General features: G+C 41.9%; 1 protein-coding gene across 1 annotated transcript in view; it reads left to right on the top strand.

Annotated features, from left to right (window-relative positions):
- The window catches only part of LOC127572810 (phospholipid-transporting ATPase ABCA1-like), a 137,990-nt gene that overhangs the window by 47,561 nt on the left and 63,061 nt on the right, over window positions 1-27,368 (top strand). Inside the window, 6 exon segments of the mRNA XM_052020445.1 lie at window positions 9,448-9,569; window positions 12,140-12,331; window positions 14,250-14,339; window positions 19,894-20,131; window positions 22,711-22,850; window positions 24,992-25,108. Of these exon segments, the coding sequence (XP_051876405.1) occupies window positions 9,448-9,569; window positions 12,140-12,331; window positions 14,250-14,339; window positions 19,894-20,131; window positions 22,711-22,850; window positions 24,992-25,108 (899 nt within the window).

The following is a 27,368-nucleotide window of genomic DNA, read 5'->3' as shown; positions in this document are numbered from 1 at the left end:
GTTAAATGCGTTTAAAAAAAAATGTGTGTATGGGGTATGCGTGTATGGTTATGTGTGTGTGTGTGTATGTGGGTATTTGTGTGTATGGGTGTTTCGGTGTGTATGACTCTGGGTCTGTGTGTGTCTATGGGTGTTTATGTGTCTGTGTCTATATGGGTATTTGTGTATATGGGTGTGTGTGTTTATGGAAGCATGCGTGTCTGTGTATTTTAATTTTTTTATGATTTTTAAAAGCTCTTTATTGTCCAGATCCTGCTTGAATTTGAAATGTTTCTGAATGTTGAAGGCATTCAAGAGCATTCAGTGACAGCTTTGACAGCCTGTGGGCAAAGGTGGGGTTCGGTGAGGGACCCTCACCAGCTGTCAAAGCCATTCCATCTGTGTAGTTGGCCAGTTATGCTGGGAGAGACTCTGCACTGTGCAGAGCTGAATCGATGAGCTGGGAACAGCCTCTCAATGATGACTGTACCTTGGACCAGGCTGAGAAAAACAGCATTCCAGTGGCCAGGAATCTCATGGCTACAGTTCAGCGCAGGAGTTATTTTAGTCTGCGGAGCACTGGATCATCTTTGCCTGTGCCTTCTATAAGCAGGACTACGTTTACAAACTGAGTGTCCAGTTCTATTTTTATTAGTAGGACACATGGTATTTTGCCAATAGCTTTGATTATCGGATTGAATTTTAATTCTCATTTGATTTTGTTGTTACTGGGCAGTCTGTGAGTGGATAAAAGTCTTGTCCATGATCTTGTTCACATTTGCACATGCATTCTATGCTCCTTGGACATATCCCTAGCAGAAACTTCAATGACATTGCTATTCAGGAAATGCTCTAGGCCCACTGCAAGTGCCTGGGATCATTCTAGACTGATAGCCCCTATGACCTACCTAAAATAGGACTCCCTTAGAACACACATATGCTTCATCTTTCCACTGTCACTATAAATCATTGTATTCAACACCACCCTCAACCTCTAATTCTGGCACACTCAGAAAATGATCAATAAGTCGCAGCAGAAGTTAGCCTTGCTTGTAAACTCTTTGGTATTATATCTTTTCATTTGTAACTCTGAACATATTTAACGATTGAAAAGATTTTTATAGTATTATTGCCTTTCATAATTTCATTCATGTGAAGTTTGCTGCCAAAGTCAGCATCTGTTGCTTATCCCTAATGGCCCTTGAAGTATGTGTGGTGAAGGTTGTCAGGGAGGGAGTTCTGAGGATTGACCCAGTGAAATGAAGGACCAGTGACGTATTTCCAAGGCAGAGTGGTGAGTGTCCTAGATAGTAGCCTTCAGGTGGTGGTGTCTCTCCATGGTAGGGTATGGTTTTGGGAGATGCTGTGGGGGTGAGTCAGTATATGCACCCTGCAGATGATACACACTGTAGCCATAATGGAGTTTGTTACATTCCCTCTCTCTTTTCAATCTATATTTGAGCACAGGGCAGCACAGTGGCACAACTCATAGACCTGCTACCTCACAGCTCCAGCAGCCTAGGTTCCATCCGAACCTCTGACACTGTCTATATGGAGTTTTCATATTTGCCCTGTTACCGTGTAGGTTTCCCCTGGGTGTTCTGATTTCCCACCACCCCCTCCCCCCCCCCCACCCCCAAATGGAAAAGATTTCAGGTTAGTAGGTTACTTGGCCAAAGTAAATTGTCTCTAGCATGTAGGTGAGTGGTGCAATCTGGAGGGAGTTGACGGGAACGTTGGGAGAATAAAGTGGGATTAGAGTAGGTTTGGTGTAAAAGGGTGCTTGACGGTTGGTGTGGGTTAAAGGGCTTGTTTACATACTGTATGACTCCATGCCTTTTATGCTTTATACCTTCAATGAGCTATGACTCATATATGCAAATTATTTGGAAAGTATCTGTATGCAAAGCCCTGGCTGTTAATTTAATAAGGACTGGTTACAACATGCCTTTTTACTTCCGATACAATGGTTGGGAAACAATTTGTGAATTAGTGCTCCTAAAGCTAAACTTCTGAAAATTGTTGAATATATCCAAAGCAGGGATAGATAGAGTTTTGGGCTGTAGAGAGTCAAAGGTTAGAGGAACAGGCAGGAAAGTGGAGCTGAGGCCAAGATCGGATAAGTAATGAATTTATTGAATGGTGGACCAGGCTCGAGGAGCCATGTAAGCAACTCCTACCTCTACTTCGTAATCTTCTCATGTTCTTCCTGAGCAACTTGTGAATTGGTTGCTGAGTGTCATCTTCCAGTGCATTTACCAGGAGAATAAGCAGAGGAGCCTGGCTTCCACCCTGTCACAGGTTCTCTCCTCCTTGTCCAGCTATTGTCTTTCAAAACCAGGGTGATAAGAGGTGGAAACCGTCATCACGTTTAAGCAGTGTCTGGTTTGAAGAGCTGTGACCTGCAGGGCAGTGGATCTAGAGCTGGAAGGTGGGATTAGGCTGGACAGCTCTTCTGGACCTGCACAGAAATGAGAGGCTGAATGGCCTTGTGTGTTGTTAACTTTCCATGACTATAACTCATTTGACTAACTTGTTTTTGGACATGCTCATATGTAAAGATATATGTTTTTGTTTTAATCACATTTCTCTGTAGTGCAGGACGGACTGACACAATTGGTGATAAGTGCTTGGGACCCATTCATCTGGGAGGAGTTCAGCAGGTTTTGTGTCTGTTGCAGGACATGTTGTTGGGAGAATGCTCTCCTCCTGTGTTCTCCCAGCTCAAGCTCGGAACTTTACTGAATATGATAAGATGGGAAAGAAACACTTTTCCTCTGTTCTGTAGACTAGATGGATGCTGCTTCTCAAGTGTGGTTCTGTTGAGGTCAAAACCTAAACCAAGGCTCGGACCTGGACAGCTGAAACTGATGAGGGCTGGGAAGATGTCAGCATGTAGCACAAAAAGCGAGGAGTATAGGAGAAATGGGTTAGGCTGCAGAGCTGGAGAAGTGATTGGGGCAAAAACCACAATGGGATCTGTAGCTGAGGATGAGTTTATGATATACCAGGCAGTAGTGATCCCTGCCCCTCCTGTATGTTTCTATGGCATGGACTACCTACAGCAGTCACCTCATAGCACTGGAGAGATACCACCAAGGCTGTCCCTATGAAATCCTGCAAATCCACTAGAAGGATAAGTGAATCAATATCAATGTCCTCTCCCCGACCAGTATCCCCAACACTAAGCTCCTAATTACACTTGATCAGTCCTTTGGACAGGCTGTGTTGCTTGTGTGCAACACCAAATTTGGAAAAAACAGACACTCTATTCTGAGCTCCTTCACAGCAGGGGATTACCAGGAAGACAGAGGAAACAACTCAAGGTTTCCTTAAGGAAGTGCAATGTCCCCACCAATTTGTGTGGAAACCCATGGCTCATGTCTGCTCAAAATGGAGAAGAAACATTCAGGTTGGCAGTGAGAATCTCGACTTCCTACTGGCAGGAGCACACAGAAGTCCAGCAGAAGGAGTGTAACACCTCCAAAACTACCCACCTACCTACCCCATTACGATATCGCGCCCCCCCCCCCCCCACCATATTGCATGTCCCGCTCCACCTGTGTCACAGTTGCAGGTCTCTCCTTGGCCTCATCAGCTACCTCAGAACCCACAAAGCAGAAGTTGAAACTAGTCAAAGTTGATCTTGAAGGATTGCCTAATAGAAAGAAGAAATGTTACCACAGAGCAGAAGAAGGGGATGGAAACTTGGAAGGAGCAAGTTCCATTACAACCCTGAGTGGATCCCAGGTACTGACAAAGGGAAGGTTGGCAAGAACAGGAGTGGTGGACAAGTACTTTTAATATGAAGCAGGATGGGACATTTCATTGTGTTAAAGGCACAACACGCAAGCTGTGATTGTAACCAGATGACATTTTAGCAGTCTGTTCTCTTGTGATCACTAACGTGTTTTGATTTGCGTGATGATTCGTGAGGAATCTGCTTTGCAAGCTGTAAAAAGTTGGAGAAAGCTCGCAGTGCCTTGCAGGGCTGCTGCAGTTCACATAATGAAAGAGAGTTTTTTCATCAAAGTTGTCTGGCTTTAAATTAAAATGACTTGGCTATCAAGACTGGCTCCATCGCTCAGGCAGAGAACAAAGCGTGCATGTAATCTGATAGCGGTAAATGTAGGCTGGAGAGCAATGACCGATAGTAACCTCCTCTCCCTTTCACGCAGCTCAGCTCCAGGGAACAAGGCGTGTTGCTCCTTCAATCAGCTGAGCTGCTAGACTGGGACTGCTGCCAAAAGCTGCTTCAAGCAGCAGCACAAAGGAAGTGCTGAGTGGTGAAGCAGTCACGTTCAAACAACGTACTCTTTCACCCCACATTGAATCTTCAGACCAGAAATGCCACAACCCCTTTATGAACACAAATGTAATTATTTTTAAACTGGTCCAATTTCCCTCACTCCATCACTCATCGACGTCCATTCTGAGGAAATCCTCCTAAACTCTGCTGCCTTGCTGTCTCACATTTTGCCTTTAAAATGTTGCAATAAACCCAACACTTAGTTAAAGTATTTTGGGCATGTGTCCCTATATTTTCTCAGTGTCAAGGTTTCTCTGCTCATACTCCTTCGGCATGTCTTGGGCAATAAAGGTGCTGTCTTCTTCTTAGAAGTCTCTCAAGGTTGAGGGTGATTTGCTTCTGTCCCATTTCTGTGGGTTGTGAAGCTAACGTGTAACCTACAAACTCTGCTACAATAAGGGCAGGAAGCACTTGACAGGGCGGATGGTTTATCAGATGATGTGCTCCTCCCACCATTTTTGTTGGACTTCCTTGTGCTGCCAGCAGAGGGACTTCAGGATCTCACTGCCATCCTGAAGGCTCCTTCTCCATTTTGAGCAGTCATGGGTCAGGAGTCGCTTAGGGGTCTACATTTTGTCAAGGAGGCTTTGAGAACATCCTTGGAGTTTCCTCCTGGTAATCATTTACTGTTAAGGAGCTCAGAATGGAGTGCTTGTTTCTGGCAGTCTCGTGCTGAATGTGTCTACCCATTGAAACAGACAATATAATTAGAACCTCAGTGCTGGATTTCTGGCCTGCAAGGGGATGCTGGCATTGATTCACTTCTCCCGCTAGTAGATGTGGTGGATTTTGCCAAGTTAACGATGGTGGTTCTTCTTCTGTTCTTTAAGGTGGCTGCTTTAAGTAATTTATGCCTCAGAACAGGAGGATGAGGATCACAGCTGCTCACTGAATTTCATTTAGAGGTCTTTATCTTCAAATGCTCTTCTCTTCAGTTAGCCAGAGCTGGTATACTATGGGCAATGGTGAATTTCATCATTTGATGTCTGTTTTCACTGAGACATGGCTCCTGAAATATGGGAAGTGGTCTATATTTTCCAGGTTTCAATGTGGACTTTTATTGTTGGACGCTGGTGTTGTACAGTTGGGCCATTTTGGTAGAGAACTATTGTCTGGTGGGCAATAAGTGTGTAGGGCCCCTCCTTTCAAATGCTTCCGTGAATGGGTCAGTGGTGACTTGGATCTTGACCTCCAAATGTGCAAATACAGGCAGACTTTGTCTGTGTACTGCAGCTCAGTGACTGAAGTTGGGGTGACCTTGGTTCTGGAATGGAGGCAGTGTAGGTTGAACAGTTTCCCATTTGCTCTGTAAATTAACTCGACTCAAATAGGAAGCTTGATCAGGGTAAGGTGCAGAATTGAGGCATGAAGTATTGAGGTTTGAGTTAGGGCAATGAAACAGATTTGCTTGTCTGAGACTGTTATGGACTGGTTAGTTATGGTTAGAATTTGTAGAAATGAAAATAATTATACTTGTAATGAGTAACGAGAAGCCCTTTCAAACTGCCAGAAGTAAATAGCGACATATTCCTTTATGGGGGTGGTTAATACCAGTTGAAAAACATTAAGATGTTTTGATTTGTGCCGAATGTCCCACTCTCCCTCCCACCACCCTAACTATATTCCGACCCCCCCCCCCCCCCCCCCCACACACACACACACACACACACACACACCTCACATTTGCTTGTCATTACTGACATGCAAAACTTTGCAAAATGCTTGGTGTGGTCATTTTCTTATGAGGTAATCTGAAGCTGAGGATCATCACACATGGAAAAAGTATACAGCTGGAATCCAGCCGACCAGATTCTGTTCTTTATTTGCCCAGTATGCTGGATACAGCCGATTTTAGTAGCATTCCTTTCTCCTCAATATTAAGTAGAGTTACTTTTAAGCAAAGCACACCGGTCTGATGGCAGTACAAGCAGTTGTGTAAATTTCTAGGGGCTGAGTTTCTACCTCTATCTCAATTGCTATTTCGGAAGTTTGAGTCCTTTGCTGCACCGCATTTGGTGGAGTTCCTGTTAAAACATGCAAAAGCTTTTGAAGCAAATGCAAGCTGAGAGGTTACTATCGGTCAGTTCACATGCCTGTACAAGTCATTGGCATCCCTCATGAGCATGGTTCATCTGCGACTATGAATATTAACTAGATTCTGTTTGAGTCTAAGTGTCGAACACACTGTATGAACTAAAGTAACCCCACTGAAGTATTCAGTGAATATACACTTTCCTCTTCATTTGGCATTCTGTCAGAACTTTTTTACTTTTTCTTGTCTTTACTTGCCAGAAATTCAGATACATTGGATAAAAGTTAGGAATGCTTTTCAGAATATGCCAACTTTTTATTTTATTTTAAACTGCGATTCCATCTGTTCTCTCAAGGGGTTGTAAAAGATCCCATGACACTATTTCAAAATGCACTGAGGGAATTATTGTGAATGCCTTAGCCAATATTTACTGCTGACAAAACCTCACTAGAAGGAAAGATCTGCCACCATCACATTATTGTTTATCAGAGCTTGCTGCATGCAAGTTGGTGCTTCATGAATAACAACAGTGATTACACTTGTAAAAGTACATAATTAACTTTACATTGGGATGTCCTGAAATACAAGGGAAAAAGTAAGTTTATAAGTATAAGTATTTCTTCTTATACTAAAGCTTGGTGTCATCAACTGGTAACAATAAGCCAGGATTAAGTTTACTTGTTGAGGAGCACCGAAGGAGAGAGCCAATGAACAACCATATAAACCTAATGAGGGGTGACCTTATTCAAACATATAAAATCCTAAGGGAGCTTGATGGGGTAGATGTTGAGATGTTTTCCCTTGTGGGAGAATCACGACCAAGGGAATAAGGGTACAAAGTAAGGGGTCGTTCATTTAAAACTGAGGTGCATAGAAATTACTCCTCTCAGAGGATATTGAATCTTTGGAATTCTCGGCCTTGAGGGTGGTGAAGGCAAGATCATTAGATATATTTAAGACGAAGGTAGATAGATATTTGAAAGATAAAGGAAATGAGGCTTATGAGGCAACAGACTGCTAGAGAAACTCGGCAGATTGAGCAGAATCGGTGGGGGGGGGGGGGGGGGGGGAGGAATCATCGACGTTTCGAATTGAAACCGTGCATCAGGACTAAGGAAGGAGAGGGGAGATAGCCAGAATAAAGAGGAGAGGGGGAGGTTTATGGGGAACTGGCACAGTAGAAGATTTGAGGACAGTGTAGAACAGCCATAACTATATTGATTGGCAGGGCAGGTTTGAGGGGCCTGGTGAGCCAATCCTGCTCCTATTTTCTTATGTTCTTGTTCCTCTATTTGCTGAGTCATATCAGCTTGACTCATCTTTTGTATCTTTTAAATGACATATAATGCAGATTGGCACTTCACTGGAGTGCTGAGGGAGTGGTGCATTGTCAATTCCAACAGGCTGTTACACCAAGGCCTCTGTTGCCACTTTAAATTGATATCAACAGATCCCATGGCACTACTGAAAGACTGATGTCATCTTTATCAACATTTATCCCTAAAATTATATCCTCAGAAGCAGGTGAACTGTCTTATTTTTTTTTGTCAATATATCACCTAAAAGAACAGTGGAGCAGATTCAGTAGTAAATATAAGAAAGAAAAGTTATTGGAAAAGTTCAAGTGCATGGGACAAATTTGTAACTTTATCAGAGATGGGTTGAGTGGCCTCCTTCTGTACCATTTCATACTATGAAACTTACTACATGCAATGCCAGCAGTCAGCATAACCTGCATTGAAAGAGTGGCTAAACTTCTAAAGTGATGACTCGTCTGTGTGAGTTGAGGTGTTTTAAGGATGAGACAAGTGCGACACAAAGCTAACCTTCTTGAGGTTGGAAAGCGATCTCTGAACTCACAGTGTGGTTTTGGTGTTCAGTGTTCAGGCATGATTAAATACTCAGCAAATACGCAAGAACACAAGAGAATAAGAGAAGGAATAGGCCACCAGGCTTCTCAAGCCTGCCTATTCGATATGATCATGGCTGATCTATGCTGGCCTCAACTCCTCTTCTGTGTCAGTTCCCCATAACCCTCAATTCCTCGATCTTTCTTTCAAATATTTAGAGAGTTTTTAAAAATTTCAACCAATTTGTCAACTATCTCAACTTTCTTTAAAACCCATCATGTACCCTCTATGTGTCCATCTTTAGCCCCATGAATCTCTCTAATATTTTATCCATTGTGATTGCGATTTCTACAATTTCCTCCTTGTTATTTGAATTTTGCCTGTCTGTCATCTTAGGGATATCTGCAGTGTCCTCTGCTGTGAAGATTGATAAAGACAATGATTTAACATATCTGCCAATTGTTTGTTTCCTGTTACAGTACGGTACAGTACAGGCATGGTAGTGTAGCGGTTAGCGTAACGCTTTACAGCGCCAGCCACCCGGGTTCAATTCCGGCCACTGTCTGTAAGGAGTTTGTACGTTCTCCCCGTGTCTGCGTGGGTTTCCTCCGGGTGCTCCGGTTTCCTCCCACATTCCAAAGATGTATGGGTTAGGAAGTGGTGGGCATGCTATGTTGGCACCAGAAGCATGGAAAAAGATGCATTTCACTGTGTGTTTCGATGTACAAGTGACTAATAAAGAAATCTTATATTATCTCTTATCTTATTAATTCACCAGCCTTTTCTCTAGAGCTCCCACATTTACTTTAGCTGCCTTCTTCTTGTAGTTTTCTTTTAAGTCACACGCAAGTTTTCTCTCAAAATCAACTTTCTCCCATCTTATGAGCTTATTTAGTCTTTTGTTGCTACATCCTAAAAACTTCTCAGTCCTCTGGGCTACCACCAGCCCTTGCAACTTCGTGTGCTGTACTTTTCAATTTAACCTCCTTGTCAACTATAAGCTGTGCCTCTTTCAAGGAACCCCTTTTTCTAATAGGATAAATTCCTGCTGAGTGTTATGGACCAGTTACCACCACCTCCCCCCCCCCCACCCCCCCCCCCCCCCCCACCCATCAACCCCACTTAAATGGCTCCCACTTAATGGTTTCTGTTGATAGATGTGATTTTTTTCCTTGGACTTATGCCTTTGCCTTCAGTGTAACAGTCACACATTTTGATTGTAGTGTCGTACCTACTCAAGTTATTTGCTTACTGACTGCATCTTATTTTATGTGCAGATCTCAGGCTCCAGGATTTCTTAATCGAGAATGAGACACTGTCGGAATTTCTGTACCAAAACATGTCATTTGATCGTTCTACGGTGGATAAGATTCTGGATGCTGATGTAAATTTTGGAAAGGTAAAAAAATGGCAGCAGTGTAGAGTAATGTCTTCCAGTCTTAGGTGTCCTCAATCCATCATAAGACTTTGTATCTGCTTCCACTACCTGCTAGCTTTTCCCCCTATAAATTCCCATGCTCACTTTTATACTACCTATGTAATCATGTCATCCTGTAATGAATCTGGTCATGTGGAAACTTTTATATCAAACAATCGATGTAAATTTCTCATGCAGTAATTAATGTTAGGCTTCTATGCAATAATGTAGAAGATTGCCCAGTATATCCAGTCCACAAAAGCAGGATAAGTACAGTCCAGCTAATTATCACCCAATCAGTTCTATTCTCAATCATCAGCAAAGTGAATGAAGGTATCATCTACAGTGCAATTAAGTGGTATTTACTCACCAAGAACCATTTCAGTGATGCCCGGTTAGGGTTTTGCCAAGATCACTCGGTTCCAGACCTCTTTACAGCCTTGGTCCAAACGTGATCCAAAGAGTGGAATCCCAGAAGTGAAGTGTAAGTGACTCTCCTTGACACTAAGGCAACTTTTGACTGAGTGGGGCATCAAAGCGACCTGGGAAAACGAAAGTCAATGGGCATCAGGAGAAAGCATTGGTAGGATTTGCACTTTTTGGAAAGAAAACTGGTTTTGGTTTTTATAGGGCAATCAGAGTAGTGTTCTAGACCCAATTGTCTTTAGTTGCACCATCAATGATCTTCCTTCTATCATGAGGTCAGGGATTTTTGCTGATGGTTACACAATGTTCAATTCCATTCACAACTCAGTAAAAGACACAGCCAGCCCTGTTGCATTATCTTCATCACCCTTTCCTCCAGGGCAGTTAGGAATAGTCAGTTTCATGTAATTTCAGTTTGCCATGTAAACTTTTATCATATAATAATTACCTCTTCTGGCAGTTGAATTTCTACATTAGAGGTACACTATGACACCTTACATTGGCAATTTCCTACACAAATTCAGTCAAAGGAATTTATCATAGAAACATAACATTAAGGATGGAAATGGCTTGCAACTGGCAAGAGTTGAATATTTTAATTTGAGACATGTGAAGGATGGAAAATACGACAATTTAGTGGTCTTTCCCTGATTATCCCAGCTTCAGTACATCCTGCAACATGAAATCTTGCACCTTAGAGTGTGCCAGTCAGCAATATTCAGTTGCATTGGAAGACAGGCAAGTTTCAGGCAGACCAAAGTTTGTCTTTCACTGAGTTGATGGTCTCCCAGCAGCAGTCGATGTTTGTCTCAGGACGCATCCCTGGGTACAGCCTGTAGAACAGAGTTAGAACTGTGTTATGCAGCTAAATGTGATGAACGTTGGTTAAAAAAAACACACTGCATCCCTTTGCAGATCTTCTTGGAAAACACACAGTCCACAGGGAGATAGATGATGGTCTTATCCCCTCAGTTTACGTTATATTCTCAAGTCTCTGGAGTGGAACTTGAACCCATAACCCCCTGTCTTGGGTTATAGTACCTCTTGCTAAGCCAAACACACCTTGATAAATAGGAAACTCTGCTTGGATCAGACCTTTTACAGATGATGGTTAAAACCAATAAAACCAACCATTTTACAGGAGATCACTTAGAGGTTAATTCAGTCATCCAATGTGCATTTTATATGAGGCACATACAGGAAGAAATTACTGGACAGAAACAAACAGCAAAAACACTGGTTAAAATTCTGAAAAACTGTGAAACATGGATGTAAGTTCATTCAGCTCAGTACTTACATGACTCTGGGAAAAGCTGTCAAGCTCATGTTTATTGTCACAGGCATGCATGCCCAGGGTGTAAATGCCATGAAAATTAGCTTTTTGCAGCAGCAGCACAGTACATTACAAACATGACAAACACAAATTAAAATAAACTTACATTAACATAAAGTACTGTTCATGAAACGAATGAGGAATGATTCTTTGGTTAGACTATTTACAGGTTTACCTTGAGTCGTTTAGACAAGTTTTTAAACAGCTTTAAGGCTGTAATCTAGTTATAAGGCTAAGATAGCAGTTAAACTCTGCTACGACATTATAGTATCAACTTTGGCCATTTGAGGTCATGTTAACCTTATAACTAACAAATTGCACTATATGATTCATATAATCATTATGTTTTAAATTTTAACTCAGACAAGATTTGCCATGAGTGGTATTGGTTGGACTTGGTGGATTGTGCAAGATTAGATTGTAGATAATGACGTTTATGGTGCAATCAGTTTTGATTTGGAAGCAGTACTTTATGTGGCTATCGATTTGGTTTTCACAGCTACAGAAAAGTATCTGTTTTTTGTTGGACAATAGTGTTAAGGAATTTTGTATTAATTAAGGTAAATTGGGTGGGACTATAGATCAGTTATGATCCACTTTGAGTAGGAGATCAGGCTTGGAACTCTATTCTAATCTTATATTTCTAAGTATGTTCAATGTACACTTTGGTATAACTGACTATCACATGAAGCACTTATCACAGTGAGAATAATGCCACTGCAAAAGCATGAAACACAAGCTTTCTGTGCACTCTAATCATAGAAAACTTTAAGTATTGTGTCATTTATTCCAGGTCATTACAGTTGGCCAAGGGTTACAGCTGAAAGACCTTTGCAATGGCACGAAACTGGATGACTTTGTTATCATTGGAGATCCCTCTACAGCCACACACACTCAATCTCTCATTTGCACACTGTCTGAGGAGGAACTGAGAAAAGTTGAAAGAGCATTCTTCTCCAACCTGGATATCCTAAAGTTAACCAAAGTAAGTGATTGAGTCGATTACTCAGACAATACACCAAGCATAATTGGACTTTTTCTGACAAGGATTGTTGAGATTGGAGTTCTGCTGGCCTTCATATCTTTGGTTTATTTACCCCTGCAATATTTTGCATGGGTACCAGAGAGAGTAAGAGAGAGGAGGAATTCTGCAGAAATGGAGTTCTATTTCCACAGCTGTGTCTCAGGCAAGGAGGGCAGTCTGTTAAGAATGAGGAGACTCTGCCTGAAATAGCTGAAGAGGGTTAACTACCATGTGAAGGGATAATGGGTAAGATACACCTCAGACACTGTTCCAAAGGCAAATGCTGCCCCTACTAATTCGTTCAAGGTGCAAAACACTGGAGGAACTCAGCAGGTTAGGCAGCATCTATGGAAGGAAATGGACAGTTGATGTTTTGGGTTGAGATCCTTCATCTGGACTGAAAGATAGAGGGGAGATGGCCAGTATAAAAAGGTGGAGGGAAGGGGTGGAGCAAGAGCGGGCAGGTGATAGGTGGATCCAAGTGAGGGATGAGGTGGTGATAGGCAGATGGGGGAGGGGGGAGAGTGGGAATGACGCTAGAAGCTGGGACAAAGGGCTGAAGATGATGGAATCTGATAGGAGAGGGTGAAGCATGGAACCTACTAATTGATGGATGACACAACAGTCAGCAACATCTGCTTCCCTCATGTGGATCACGTGCAGACAAAAAATGTCAGTACGTGGTGGAGTTGCCCAGTGGCTACAACTTTTAAGTACAAAATTGAAGACAATACTGAAGGGCATCATCAAGGAAAAGCTGCAATGTCAGAGGTGCTGCCTTTGGGCAGGGGATCATAAATCTCAGAAATATTTTGAAGGAATCAAGGGATGTTCTTCCTACTGTGCTGTTGAATATTCCCACCAGGCCAATATTCCCACCAAACCAGGTGAATGGAGAGCCTCTGGTTTGAGTATTTGCAATGAACTCATGGTGGAGGGAGTCAGTATTCAGAAAGGAAGCAAATCAAGTGCATTTAAGGTGAGAGGGGGTAAGTTCAAAGGAGATGTACAGGGCAAGTTTTTTTACACAGAGAGTGGTGGGTGCCTGGAAATGTGCTGTCTTGGGTGGTGGAGGCAAATACGATAGAGGCATTCAAGAGGCTCTTAGACAGGCACATGAATATGAAGGAAATGGTAGGATATGGACATTGTGTAGGCAGAAGGGATTAGTCTTTTTGGGCATTTTATTACTAATGTAATTGGTTCAGCACAACATTGTGGGCCGTAGGGCCTGTTCCTGTGCTGTACTGTTCTATGTTAAGTGAGAGTTTCTATAGATGTATGAATAAGAAGGCAGCCGAGGTAGATGTGGGACTTCAAGCAAACAAGACAGGTGAACCAGTAGCAGGAAACAATGAAGTGACAGAAATGTTAAGTCAATTTTTTGCATGTTTTCAATCTGGAGGACTCTGCAAATATCCCTAAGATAAGAGATGGGCTAATTTCAAATAACAGGAACTTGTAAAAATCCCGATCACGTGATAAATTATTGGAGAAACTTATGGGACTGAAGGCAGACAAATTGCCAGGACTCGAAGGCCTGAACCCCAGGGTTTTACTGGAAATAGTTAGAGAGATAATGGACACATTGGTTGAATTTTTTCAAAACTCAGTAAATATTTGAAAGATCAAGGAATTGAGGGTTATGGGGAACTGGCACAGACGAGGAGTTGAGGCCAGCAGAGATGATCCATGCTCACATTGAATGTCAGGGCAAGCTTGAGGGGCTTGGTGGCCTACTCCTGCACCCATGTTCTTGTGATGAACTGCAATAAGTGCTCAGTGTCAAGGAGGGGACAGGCTGGACTCTCTTTAATGGATAGTAATCATTACCAGTATACATCTGTTTTGTTAATAATATCCTGTCTCTCTTTTACAGAAGGGACTGACCACTAATCCTCTTGCAACATTAGAAGTATCTAATGCCATGGACTCAGTACTTCAAAATCTCATGATTCTCACTAAAGAGGTATGATCACCTGTCAGTTGAACTAATAAGTGGGAATTAGTATTAGGTGGTGCCCAGGAGACCAGTGTTGCTTTCTGGAAGTCCCCGTTATACTCCTGGTGTTCCTTTTGCAAAGAGGCACATACAACCTCCTGTGTCCTGTACAGAAGTGTCTGTGTGTGACGGGGTTAGTCAGCTGGCTTCATAATTTAACTACACCTTTATTAGATGTTTGATTCTTTTCTTACTTCTCAGGTGAGGATATTTTCCTGTTTTGGTTCTAAGTGTAGTGCCAGTGGTACAGTCTGTCACTGAGAAATCCAGAGCACTCTAGGCATTGTCCTCAAACAATGATTTTGACCCAAACTTAAGAAAGCATGTCCCACTAGATGACACTTCCCATGACTGTGTCCCTCAGTAGGAATGCCAATTCAGTATCACAGAATCCCACATATGGAATAAAATGGCACTTCATCAGTGTCACGTTAAAAAGACCCCATAATATTGCTGCAGAGTTGCATAGGTTTGACCTTTATACACAGCACTATCAGTTAGTTCACTGACTGAATGGATACACACCTGATATTTAGCCCATTTCTTTCAGAGGAGTGAAATCAGGCAAGTTTCACAATGGACAGTGATGATCTACCCATGATCTGTTGTACCACAGACTCAGTCCGTGGTGAAATTCATTTATAATAAAACCAGAAAATACTGGGAAATACTCAGCAGGTCAGGTAGCATCCATGGAAAGACAAACAGGGTTATCATTTCAGGTCCGAGACCCAAGTTGCACTAACATTTCCCAAACTCAGTGCACGTGGATCCTTTATTGCCTGAGCACAGACAGCTTTTCTGTCAGTTTAAGCTGGAAGGACAAGGTACAACAGATCATGCTGAGTTTTTCCGGCACTTTCTGCTTTTGTCTCAGAAACACAGGCCATTCTTCCCCTCTGGACCATGCCGGAGTTGATGCTGTAAACTCCAGTACTCCTAAGCCCCTTCATCTCACCTTCTTTAATTCCCTACCTTATTCTTTGCAGCAAGAAACTGAAAGTGCCCAGAAATCCAAAACAAAATCGGCAAATGCTGGAAGTGCTCAGATCTGGAAAGAAACCCAAAATGTTGGCTCTGTTCAATTCCCCCCACGGAAGCTGCTTGATCTGCTGATTTCTCCTAGCACATGTTGTATTTTGTTTTAGCTTCCTGTTCTGTTATCCCCCCTGTTTATCGAGCTTTCCCTCACAAACCTGTACCACTCCCCTCAAGTACAAATTGTGGTGGAGAGTTCCATATTACCAGCACTCTCATAGTGAAGACGTTACTCCTGAATTCCACATTGGATTTGTTAGAGACCGCCTTACAATGGTAGCCCTTAGACCTCTCTGTAAGTGGAAATATCTTTGTTTAGTCTGCCCTGTAATTCTTACAGTCCTCAAGGCCACACTCAAGTCACTCCTCAGCATTTTCTGTTCTCTTCTGTTGTGGGTGATTGTTTGTTGCTTCTTTGCCTGCTCTGTGTTGGCATACTGCTTGCATGTTCTGACACATTGCAGTGGTGCTATATTCCAAAGAGTCTGCAGCTTCTCTTTGTTTGATCCTTTGTGATATGAATAGTGGTCATTATCCCAGGAGCTCCTCTCCCTTGAGCATGAGGTTTATGAATTATACATTTAAATCGGCTAGGAGCCTTGAGTCAAATGAACTCCAGTAACCCCACTGAGCATGAGAGGCTGACAAGCCACCCAAGGTTACTTCTGGTTTCAGATTTAAGAGCCTGGTCCCACATCCTTTTCCTTTCTGGTCAATGTCACAGAAAATAAAAGTGCCAAAAACAAGTGAATTGACTGCAAAACCTGTTCCACAAAAGTTTAAAAAATTATATATTTTTGTGTTGCATAATTCTAGATGAGCAGAAGTAAGCATATGAGCACGCTACAGTGTCAGGTTACAGCACTTTTCCTGTTACACCACTTTGGCTTGCCTTTGTCTGTTTAAAAATAATTGAAACCATGTGATACCAAACTAGCTGACGTGGCCATGTTGTCCCAGTACATCCTATCAAGGGGAACTTGCGTTTCATCTGGACTTCTGCCATCTGGCCAGTTAACTATATTTCTTGTATTGCCAATCAGACTAAAAGGCATGAGCTGCTGTTAACCAAAACAAAAAGTGCTGGAGGTACCCTGTAGGTTGGGCAGCATCTACAGAGAAAGAAATAGAGTCAAAGTTTCAGTCAATGACCTTTCACCTAAAATTTTGACTCTGACTGTTTGCCTGTCCATCTCTCTCTCTCTCTCTCTCTCTCTCTCCCTCTCTCCCCCTCTCCCCCTCTCCCCTCTCTCCCTCTCTCCCTCTCTCTCCCTCTCTCTCCCTCTCTCTCCCTCTATCCCTCTCTCTCCCTCTCTCCCTCTCTCTCCCTCTCTCTCCCTCTCTCTCCCTCTCTCTCCCTCTCTCCCTCTCTCCCTCTCTCCCTCTCTCCCTCTCTCCCTCTCTCCCTCTCTCCCTCTCTCCCTCCCTCCCTCCCTCCCTCCCTCTCTCCCTCTCTCCCTCCCTCCCTCCCTCTCTCCCTCTCTCCCTCCCTCTCTCCCTCTCTCCCTCCCTCCCTCTCTCTCTCTCCCTCCCTCCCTCCCTCCCCCCCCCCCTCTCTCTCTCTCTCTCTCTCTCTCTCCCTCCCTCCCTCCCTCTCTCTCTCTCTCTCTCTCTCTACTAATTCTCTCTGACCTCCCAACTCCTGATTTTATTTCTGGTTTCCAACAGTCACGGTATTTTGTTTTGTGCTGAAGTATAATTGTCAGATCGTGAAGATATTTTAAAACTGTCCATAATAAGCAGTTACTGTATCCTGAATCACCGGTTGCCTGGTTTGATGTGGATGCATTTGCAGGAGAGCCATAGAATCAACAGTGATAATTCTTTAATGTGGGGAAGATTTATTGGGTGACCACATCATTACCATTTGTGTTTCAAAAGATTCTGACTTCAGTGTTTTGTTTTATATAATCTGGGATGTGATAGGGTAAAAATAATTCATTTAAGAAACAAGAAAAGTCTATCTACTGTTCACTAACTGATACAGGGGCTATTAGTTCACATGGTAACAGGATAAAAAGAAACCACCCTGAATGAGATAACACATTTAAGCCATCCATTCTCTGAGTCAGAAGACCCGTGGTTTCAATCCCATTCCAGGCACTTAAAGCACAAAAGCTTAGGGTGGTATTCTGCTGTACTACCGAGGGAGTTGCAGAATCTTACAGCATGGAAGAAGGCCTTTCAGCCCATCCAGTCAGTACTTACCATTTATATTAATCCTACCCTAATGTCATCTTATTCTCCCCAAATACCCATCAACTTCACCCTGATTCCACTACTCACTCACACACTAGGGGCAATTTACGGTGGTCTTTTAACCTACTGATCTGCATGTCTTCGAGATGTGGGAGGAAACTTATGGGGTCACAGGGAGGTTCAGTCTGCCTCTAAGGTGGATGTAAAAAAATTCCCATGACACGGTTTTGATGAGTGACAAGAAGTTCTTTCCAGTTTTCTGGCATGCATTTATTCCCTTATTCAACATTAATCTGGTGTATGTCACATTGCCATTTGTGGAAGCTTGCTGTGTGCAAATTGTTTGCTGTGTTTCTGATATGGAAACAGTGCTTTCTCTTCTCATTGTCTGTATATCATTTTGGGTACCTCAATTAAATACGCCATATAATAATTACGAACATACGTGCAAATTAGGAGCAAGAGCCTTGGCTTCTTGAACCTGCTCTGCTTTTCAATAAGATCATGGCTGATCTGATTGTAACTCCATCTCCACTCTCCCGTCTACCCCGGTAGCCTTGCGCCCTGTTACTTGTCAAGAATCTCTCTACCTTTGCCTTAAAAATTTCATGAGAAACTCCATTGGGGCTGTCCACACAGAATGAAAATGTTAACGAGGAAACTACAAAATATTAGTTACGGGATTACACAACACAGAGACAGGCCCTTCAGCCCAACTCGTCCATGCCATCCAAGATGTCTATCTGAGCTAGTCCCATTTGCCTGCGTTTGGCCCATATCCCTCTAAACCTTTTCTATCCATGTACCCGTCCAAATGTCTTTTAAACATTGCAATTGTACCCACCTCGACAGCTTCCTCTGGCAGCTCATTCCATATACTTATCACCCTCTGTATGAAAAATTGCCCCTCAGTTCTCTTATAAATCTTTCGAGTCTCACGTATGCCCTCCAGTTTTAGACTCCCCTACCCTGGGAAAATGACTGTGACCATCCACCTTATCTATGGTCCTCGTAATTTTATATACCTCTATAGGGTCACCCCTCAGCCTCCTACGCTCCAGGGAAAAAAGTCCCAGCCCATCTAGTCTCCCCGTATAACTCATGCCCTCCAGTCCCAGTAACATCCTTGTGAATCTTTTCTGCACCTTTTCCAGCTTAATGACATCCTTCCTGTACATGAGCGACCAGAACTGCACACAATACTCCAAGTGTAGTCTCACTGATGATTAACAAGGTCCTGTTATTAATGTCCATTGAATCCCAGAATACCTGACTCTGCTTTGGAGCACATCTTCCCACCTCCCACTGAATATCTGGGGTACAGTGTTACAGTGAGAGCCACTTTGCCTCTGATTTTTAAAAAAATAAATACCTTGTCCACCCATGATATGGAACTGTGTAGTTGCTGTCACCAAGTACTGTGTGAAGGGAGAAACTGTCATAAAACAGAAGCAATGTTTGAAGCCATTTTCAAAGGGGAAGGTTTAATATCATCTGTAGTTATTTACCAAATGACTGTTATTAAAAAGTATTCTTGATGTGCACCTTAGGAACAGCAGCGCCAGTACTATGAGGTGTCAGTTCTCGCACTTGAATTCTCATGCTTGTATACAGTTTCTACAGAGCCTTGTCTCACTCTATCACTGTAACCTCTTCCAACCCAACAAGACTCCCAACAAACTTTTGGTTTCACGTGTGCTTCCCCACACTTCCTTCATCCCTGACTTAGGTGCCTATGCCTTCAACCACTTTGGGCAAGTACTCTGGAGTTCTCCCTCTAAACATCTTTCCACATCCTTCTTTTCAGGCATTCCATAAAAATCAGGGAGTAAGACTGTATCCCCAGTCACATAAGTAAAATGTGCAACTTAGGACCTTTTGTGTATTATACATAAATTCTGAAATTTGAAATCAGTCAAACTACAGGATAGTGCGGATGCAGTACTCCATTGTGCATTTAGCTCGGGAAAATGAGGATGTATTTCTAACCTTCCAGACTCTTTGGCCAAGTTAGGGTCACATTCCCATTCATGGTGACACCATGACCTTGATATAAGCAAAGAACACATTAAAAACTTGTTGTATTTTGCAAAACCTGAAGTTTCATGCTTCTTCCAATGATCAGATTCCTCTATGATTTGAAGTAATCTCGTTTCAGTGGTAGTTCACTGGAAGCAAAGTCAAACCTGTTCTCCAGTTAAGAGGAGCAGGAGGTACCAGCCGTGCCTCTGGGTCCACGGAGCTTCTAAACTTCCTAGTTCCCTGTCTCTCTGTCTTTGTACAGTTGACTGAGGTTAAGAGTTGGAGCGACATGAGAAGAGAGGTGATGCTGCTTACCAATGACAGCTTGACAGGATCACCACAGGAGCTGTACCAAGCCGTGTCGAGGATCGTGTGTGGGCACCCAGAAGGTGGGGGCTTAAAAATCAAATCCCTGAATTGGTACGAGGACAACAATTACAAATACCTTTTGGGCAGAAACACCACGGATGAAGAGTCCTCACAGTATGACAATTCAACAAGTGAGTATCCGCACTCGGTCATTTCCATGCAAGTAAAGGTTGGGTAATAAATAATTGATGTAACAGGCTGAAACAAGATGAACAAGGGAGGAGAGAAAGGGGTGCAAAATGAACCATAAACAGGTTGCCAACACTGCGGGGTAGGTCTGAAGTTTCCAGGAATTAAAAATGACTCAAAAAGGAGAGCAACTCTGGCGGAAAGTCACAGAGACATTAAGGCAAAACTGTTGGTGCTTTGTCAGATTTTTTTGGCACTTTCCTTTATTATTTGTGCTGAAGACCTTGGAAATGGGAGAAAGGGCTGTTTGACTGGATGGGGCTGTTGAAGGCAGGAGTCATGTGACGAAACCTCCTGAATTATGTCCAGTCAGAGTTGGTGACCTTTATTATAGAGAAATGGAGAAGAAACCTTCCATCGTTATTGCTCATTGCAATTGCCCTTGTAGGGGATGGATCACAAACCATTTTGGATGTGGGTTGGTGAGGAATGTAATTGTGCTCTGTGTATCTGTATGAAGTTGGAGAAATTTGAGACACCATGTGACAAAGCAGCAACATTTAGCCACATTTTCATGATGCAAACTTGAAGATAGTTTTCTTGTTCTATTCTGCCAGACCATTTCCCCAAGCAAGCAATGTACAGGTAACCCTTAAAACTATCGACTATCTGTTACATTTAAAGAGGTATACCTCTATTGACTACCTAAATGGATTATGCTCCATGGTACCATATCAATGAATTATTTCATTAAATGATTGCTAACAATTAATGTTCTTGATGCACAATATATGCCATTATGCTGCCTGGCCTCTTTTGAACCCTAAAATACTTATGCTAGCCAGGCGAAGCAGAAACTTCCTTGTCGGTAGATAGAATACTCTTAGATTGTATCCAGACAGATACACAGGGACCAGTACTGCAGTAAACAATCTGCATAGACCAGTTACAAGGTTGCAGCAGCTGCCAAGTCATTCTTTTTGCTGAGGTACTGTCAGCAAAGTCATCTCCAAACTCCTAGACCTGGGAATCAACACTTTCCTTTGCAACTGGATCCTTGATTTGCTGACCAACAGTCTGCAATCAGTAAGGATAGGCAGCTTATACCTCTGCCATGATTATTTTCAAGACTGATGCTCCACAACGTCCTCAGCCCCCTACTCTACTCACTATACACTCACGTCTGTGTGGCCAGGTTCTGCTCTAACTCTATCTACAAGTTTGCAGATGATACCACCATAATGGACTGTATCTCAAATTACAATGATTCAGAGTACAGGAAGGAGAGAAAGAGCCTAGTGACATGGTATCATGACAACAGCCTTTCCCTCAATGTCAGCAAAACAAAAGAGCTAGCCATTGACTTCAGGAAGGGGGGTAGTGCACATGCTCCAGTTTACATCAACAGTGCTGAGGTCAAGAGGGTTGAGAGCTTCAAATAAACATCACCAATAGCCTGTCCTGGTCCAACCATGTAGACGCCACAGCCAAAAAAGTTCACCAATGCCTCTACTTCCTCAGGAGGCTAAAGAAATTTGGCATGTCCCCTTTGACCCTCACCAATTTTTATTGATGCACCACGGAAAGTATCTATCCAGATGCATCAGAGCTTGGTTTGGCAACTGCTCCCCAAGACCACAAGAAACTGCAGAGAGTTGTGGACACAGCTCAACACATCACAGAAACAAGCCCCCCCCCACCCCCCCTCCATGGACTGCTTACACTTCACACTGCCTCGGTAAATCAGCTGACATAATCAAAGACCCCACCCACCCCAGACATCCTCTCTTCTTCCCCCTTCCATTGGGCAGAAGATACAAGAGCTTGAAAGCACATACCACCAGGCTCAAGGACAGCTTCTATCCTACTGTTATAAGACTATTGAATGGTCCCCTAGTACGATAAGATGGACTCTTGACTTCACATTCTACCTTGTTATGGCCTTGCACCTTACTGTCTGCCTGCACTGCTCTTTTTCTGTAACGGTAAGACTTTATTCTGCATTCTGTTATTGTTTTACCTTGTACTACCTCAATGCACTGTGTAATGGATTGATCTGTATGGATGGTATAAAAGACAAGTTTTTGACCGTACATGTGACAATAATAAACCAATTTACCAATTTCAGATGAGACATTAAGCAAAGGTACCATCTATTCTCAGAGGTGGACACAAAAGATCTCATAGCAATATTTTGAAGAACAGAACCAATATTGGTTCCCTCAACCAACATTAAAGAAATACTGCTGTGGGAGTTTGCTCCATACAAATTGAGTGTTGTACTTTACAGTGGTGCCCACAGAGCTCAAAAGCATTTCTTTGACTATCCAGCAGATTGGGAATCCTGAGGCTTCTGAAGATGCTACTGAAATACACATTTTTCTATCTTACTTTTTCTTTCATTCCCTCTTTGTCTCACTATCTACTTATCCATTTATTTATTTAGTTATTTATTCATCTATTTGTTTGTTTATGTGTCTATCTTCTCTTTTTACTTTACTAACATATTCTCAATGAGAAATGTCACAAAATCAAGTGTGAATCATTTCCAAGAATAAAGCTATGTTGTTTTCCTTTTAAGCTCCATACTGCAATGATCTGATGAAGAGTTTGGAATCCAATCCCATCTCAAAAATGATCTGGAGGGCAATGAAACCATTGTTGGTCGGTAAAGTTCTATACACTCCCGATACTCCTATGACCCGGAAAATTATCAAAGAGGTAAGCTTTATAGTTATATGGGTGAGATAACCATGAACCTTTTCACCTCTTTTTAAATCCCCAATTACACTTTCTCTCAAAGCACCCATGTTCTTCATTTGTTATGTATTCTTGTTAGGAGAGCACCTTAATGCGCTAAAATGTACTCAGGGCAGGCTGCAGTGAGTGTATGATTATCTTCAGGATTCCAACCTATCACCTTTAGTTGAAAAATAAGTATGGTCATCAATCTGACTTCAAGATCTGTTTAATTTTCAGCTGGGTTAAAAGGGAACTCATTGAACATCTCTAATTAGTGGTTTTCTAAGCACTTTTCTTTGTTGGGATGCAGGCAGTAAACCAAATTAATCTGAAGGCACTAACAGTCATTCAGCTCATGGATCTGGTTGCACACCCAAAATGGTTGTGTTAGTGGAAAGAGTTGAGATATGTGATCTAATTGAGTGATATAATAGGCCTAATGATTAAAAGGTTTACTCGTGCTTTTATGGATTGCAACATGGAAGTGATCAATTTTACTGGAACCATTACTAAAGACAAGATGGTGTACTCATGACCTCTTGGCCATTTGGACCATTAGGCTGCCAAATCCAGGCACTATTGTCTGCCACATTTTTATCCGTAGTTTATTCAACTTACAGTTCATAGGATTTCCCATTCAAACTATACAGTTTGTACTAAAAAAACATTAGTACTATTTACCAATGACACTGTTGCCAGGAGATTAACTATGGTTCTTTGGAAAGACAGCTTCTTGATCATACTTAAGCATGCAAAAGAAAACTCTTTGTTTTTCTTTAGTTATAACTCCCCTGCAACTGTGCATATGTTATTTATTGTTAAAAAATTACTGTTCAAAATCTGATGGTAATATGAATGGTGAAGCAACATCATAGTAGCACAGAATGCAATACCAGAAAATAGTCGGTTTTGTATTCACAAGAAGAGCAACCCAAGCAATTCAGCAATGACAGAATATTTGTTCATAATGCAATTGCAGCCTTCAGTTGTTTTGAGATGATAAGCAGCCACAAAGTCATGAAACTAGTCTGTACTGGCATTGTGAACAGTGTAGATGAGGGCATTAAATTGCAAGAAGATATTAATGGATTGTGTAACTAAGCTAAACTGTGGTTAATTAAATTCAAAGTAGGCAAACGTGATGTTTGGACTCACAAAGGACAGAGTTCTTCCTAAAAAGTAAAAAGCTAGAAACAGTCAAGTTCTGAAGCGATTTGAGGTTCCAATTTCATAGTATGATCAGTGGACAGATACAGAAGGTAGTCAAAAGAGCTAATTAGATGATGACCCTCTTTTCCAGACTACAAGGGGGTAGAAGCTATAAATGCAGCTGTGTATTGTCCTTCTTAGATCACATCTAGAGCATGAGTGAGTGGTTCTAGGCACCACACTTAGGAATGATATATCAGCTGTGGAGGAAATAGAGCATAGATTTGCCAGATTAATGTCTGGGCTCCAAAAGTCAGATTATGAAAGAGCATGCATGTTCTCTGGAATTTAGAAGACAAATGAATAATTTGATTGAAGTCTCTGAGATATTAAGGGGAGCCAAAAGGTCAAAGAGATCAAAATTATTTAGACTAGTTGGGGAGTCCAGGACATGGGGGCAAGGTCAGGAGTGAATTTGGAAAACATTCCTACACACACAGGGTGGTAGAAGTTTGGAATTCTCTTCTGCAAATTATACTAGGGTCAGTTCTTAATTTTAAATTTGAGATATAAAAGATATTTTTATCCAGAATTATTAAAGGATATAAGAGAGAGACAAAATATGATCTCATTGAACAATGGAACAGGCTTGTATGATGTATCTCTCTCTTATTTTCCTGTCTCATTTAGGGGCTCATTCAATATGAGAAATCGTGAGCTAGTAGTTTGTGTGATAGTGGTTAAACTATAAATGTGTATTTTGCTCATATTCTAAATATTTGTCAATATTGTTTTGATACTTTTCAATCAGGAAAGCAAATGATAACTTAGCTCTTTATTTCTTTCAATGCTTTGGCCTCATTTTTAGAACAAAAATTGAAGCGATGATTCTAACAAAGTCTATCCGTCCCGATCTTTCGCCAATGTGCCTGTTTTTCATGCATATCAATGGAGTTCTTTGTTAACTTTAGGTTAACAAGACCTTTCAAGAACTGAGTGTCTTCAGGGAAGCTGGAGCAATGTGGGAAGAAATTGGACCAAAGATCTGGGAATTTATGGAAAGAAGCCAGGCAATGGATCTGATCCGAGTGAGTACTTGCTTTCTAATATGTGTCGGTTTTAAGTCTGTTTATTTTGTCAACATCTGTCATCAAATCATACATTACTGATTAATTCTGGAATGTACTAGTAGTTTTGTGAGTCCCACAAACAAAATGTGCTCATAAGTCTAATCAGTTGGTTCTGCACTATATTGATAACAGAATATGAAGGGGGCTTGGCAGGGTGGATCTCTGAGAATGTTTTCTCTGCTGGGGTGACCTACAGCTGGGGACATAGCCTCAGAATAAGAGGGTGTCCATTTCAGATTGAGATGAGGAACAATTTTCTTCTTTCCTTGAATCTTTGGAATTCTTTATCCCAGGAAAGTGTGGATGTTGAATCATTAAGTACATTCAAACTAGAGATTTTTTGACTAGAGAGGCATCAGGTTTATAGGACCAGATAGGAATCTGGATTGACACAAGAAACTGCAGATGCAGGAATCGGGAGCAACAAACAATCTGCTGAAGGAACTCAGTGGGTCGAGCAGTATCTGTAGGGGGAAAGGAATCATCGACACTTCGGGTCGAAACCCTGCATCTCGAATCATATTAGCTAAGATCTTATGAACTGACAGAGCAGGCTCAAAGGGTCTACGTCTATTTGTTGCTTTATTATGGTTCTTATATGATGGTTGTGTGACACAAAATGGAGAGTGAAGTAGAGATTGTAGAGGACTAACTCCAGCATTAACAGGTTGGGCTGAATGGCCTGTTTCTATATTTTGAATCTGATAAGAAGACCCAGGGCCAATCAGGGGAAAAAAGGAACCATGTAAACTTCCACCACAGTCCTCTCAAGCATTCGTAGTCAGTCCTGGAGATCACTCAGAATATTTGCATGGAATTTGATTACTTAAATACCAAGTGGACGATGAAGTTTCAGTCCCAGGGCTGTCTTTGGACAAGATTACAGTTGGCAAGCAAAAGGTTATTTTGTTTGGGAAATGAATTTGAAATGAAATCGCTTGGTATTATTAAATATGCATATTAACAAACTGTAATGCTTTTGGTACTGTTATTTTTAAACAGTGACCCCTCATCCAAAATTCCCCCACAAGTAGAAACATCTTCTCCAGATCCACTCCGTAAGACCCCTCAAATTTTATATATTTTAATTGACCCCACTCTCTTTTTAAACTCCTGCAGATACAAGCCTAGTCTGTCCAACCTTTCCTCTTCAGACAACTCTTCCATTCCAGTTTCAGTGCAGTAAACCTTCTCTGAACCAATTCTAAAGCACTAACGTCCTTCCTTAAAATAGGGGAACTGATATTTTACTCAGTTCTCCAGATGTGGTGTTGATGGAATAGGGAGAAAGGGGCTGGTTCCAGTGACTGGCTGGTCAATAATCAGTGTTAAGATAATTTCCTCCTATGCTTCTTCTAAGATCATGGGATCAGGGCTCAGCAATATGTCCAATTTTAAAGATGCCCGACTTCTTCTCTTTCTCTTTGTCAAATTCCTCCTTCTAAATGTCCATATCATCCCTTCCTCCAACTTAAGAGAGGCAGGTGCATAGTACTTATTCGAGACTTTCACACATCATCCACTTCTACACTCAAGTAGCTGATTTGGCCTCCCCGAGGACCCACATTCCCCTCTTTAATTCTTGTCCCCTTCATATACTCGTACAACATCTCAGTGCTTTACCTGATGGTATTTTTTATTGTATTCTCTTTCTAATTTCCCTTTGAATTTCACACTTGCACCTTCTGTGCTCTAGGCTTTCTGCTGCATTGAGCTCTAAGTATTTGGTAAATTGGTTTATTATTGCCACAAGTACTGAGGTACAGTGAAACACTTTGTTTGTATGTCATCCATACAGATCATTTCATCACATCAATACTTCGAGGTAGTACAAGGGAAAAGCAATAACGGAATGCAGAATATAGTGTTACAGTTACAGAGAATGTGCAGTGCAGGCAGACAATAAAGTGCAAGGCTATGATCAGGTAGATTGTGAGGTCAAGAGTCCATATATCTGTTGTAAGCTTCCTCTTTTTATTTTATCCTGTCGTGTATATTTTCCTCAACGTCCATGGGCTCGAGAAATGGGACTTCCTTCTTTTCACTTAATGAATGCATATTTGTCATGAACCCTCCTGGTCTGAACAACTCCGACTTCTCTGAAACATTTGTTTGAATTAGTTATTTCCAGTCCACTTTTACTAAATCACATCTCCATCTGGCAATTGGCCTTGCCCTCATTCAGAGTATTTACTCCCAGCCTATCTGAATCCTTTTC

Source organism: Pristis pectinata, chromosome 7 (assembly GCF_009764475.1).
Source record: "Pristis pectinata isolate sPriPec2 chromosome 7, sPriPec2.1.pri, whole genome shotgun sequence".
NCBI lineage: Eukaryota > Metazoa > Chordata > Chondrichthyes > Rhinopristiformes > Pristidae > Pristis > Pristis pectinata.
This window is presented reverse-complemented; position numbering and strand designations above follow the sequence as displayed.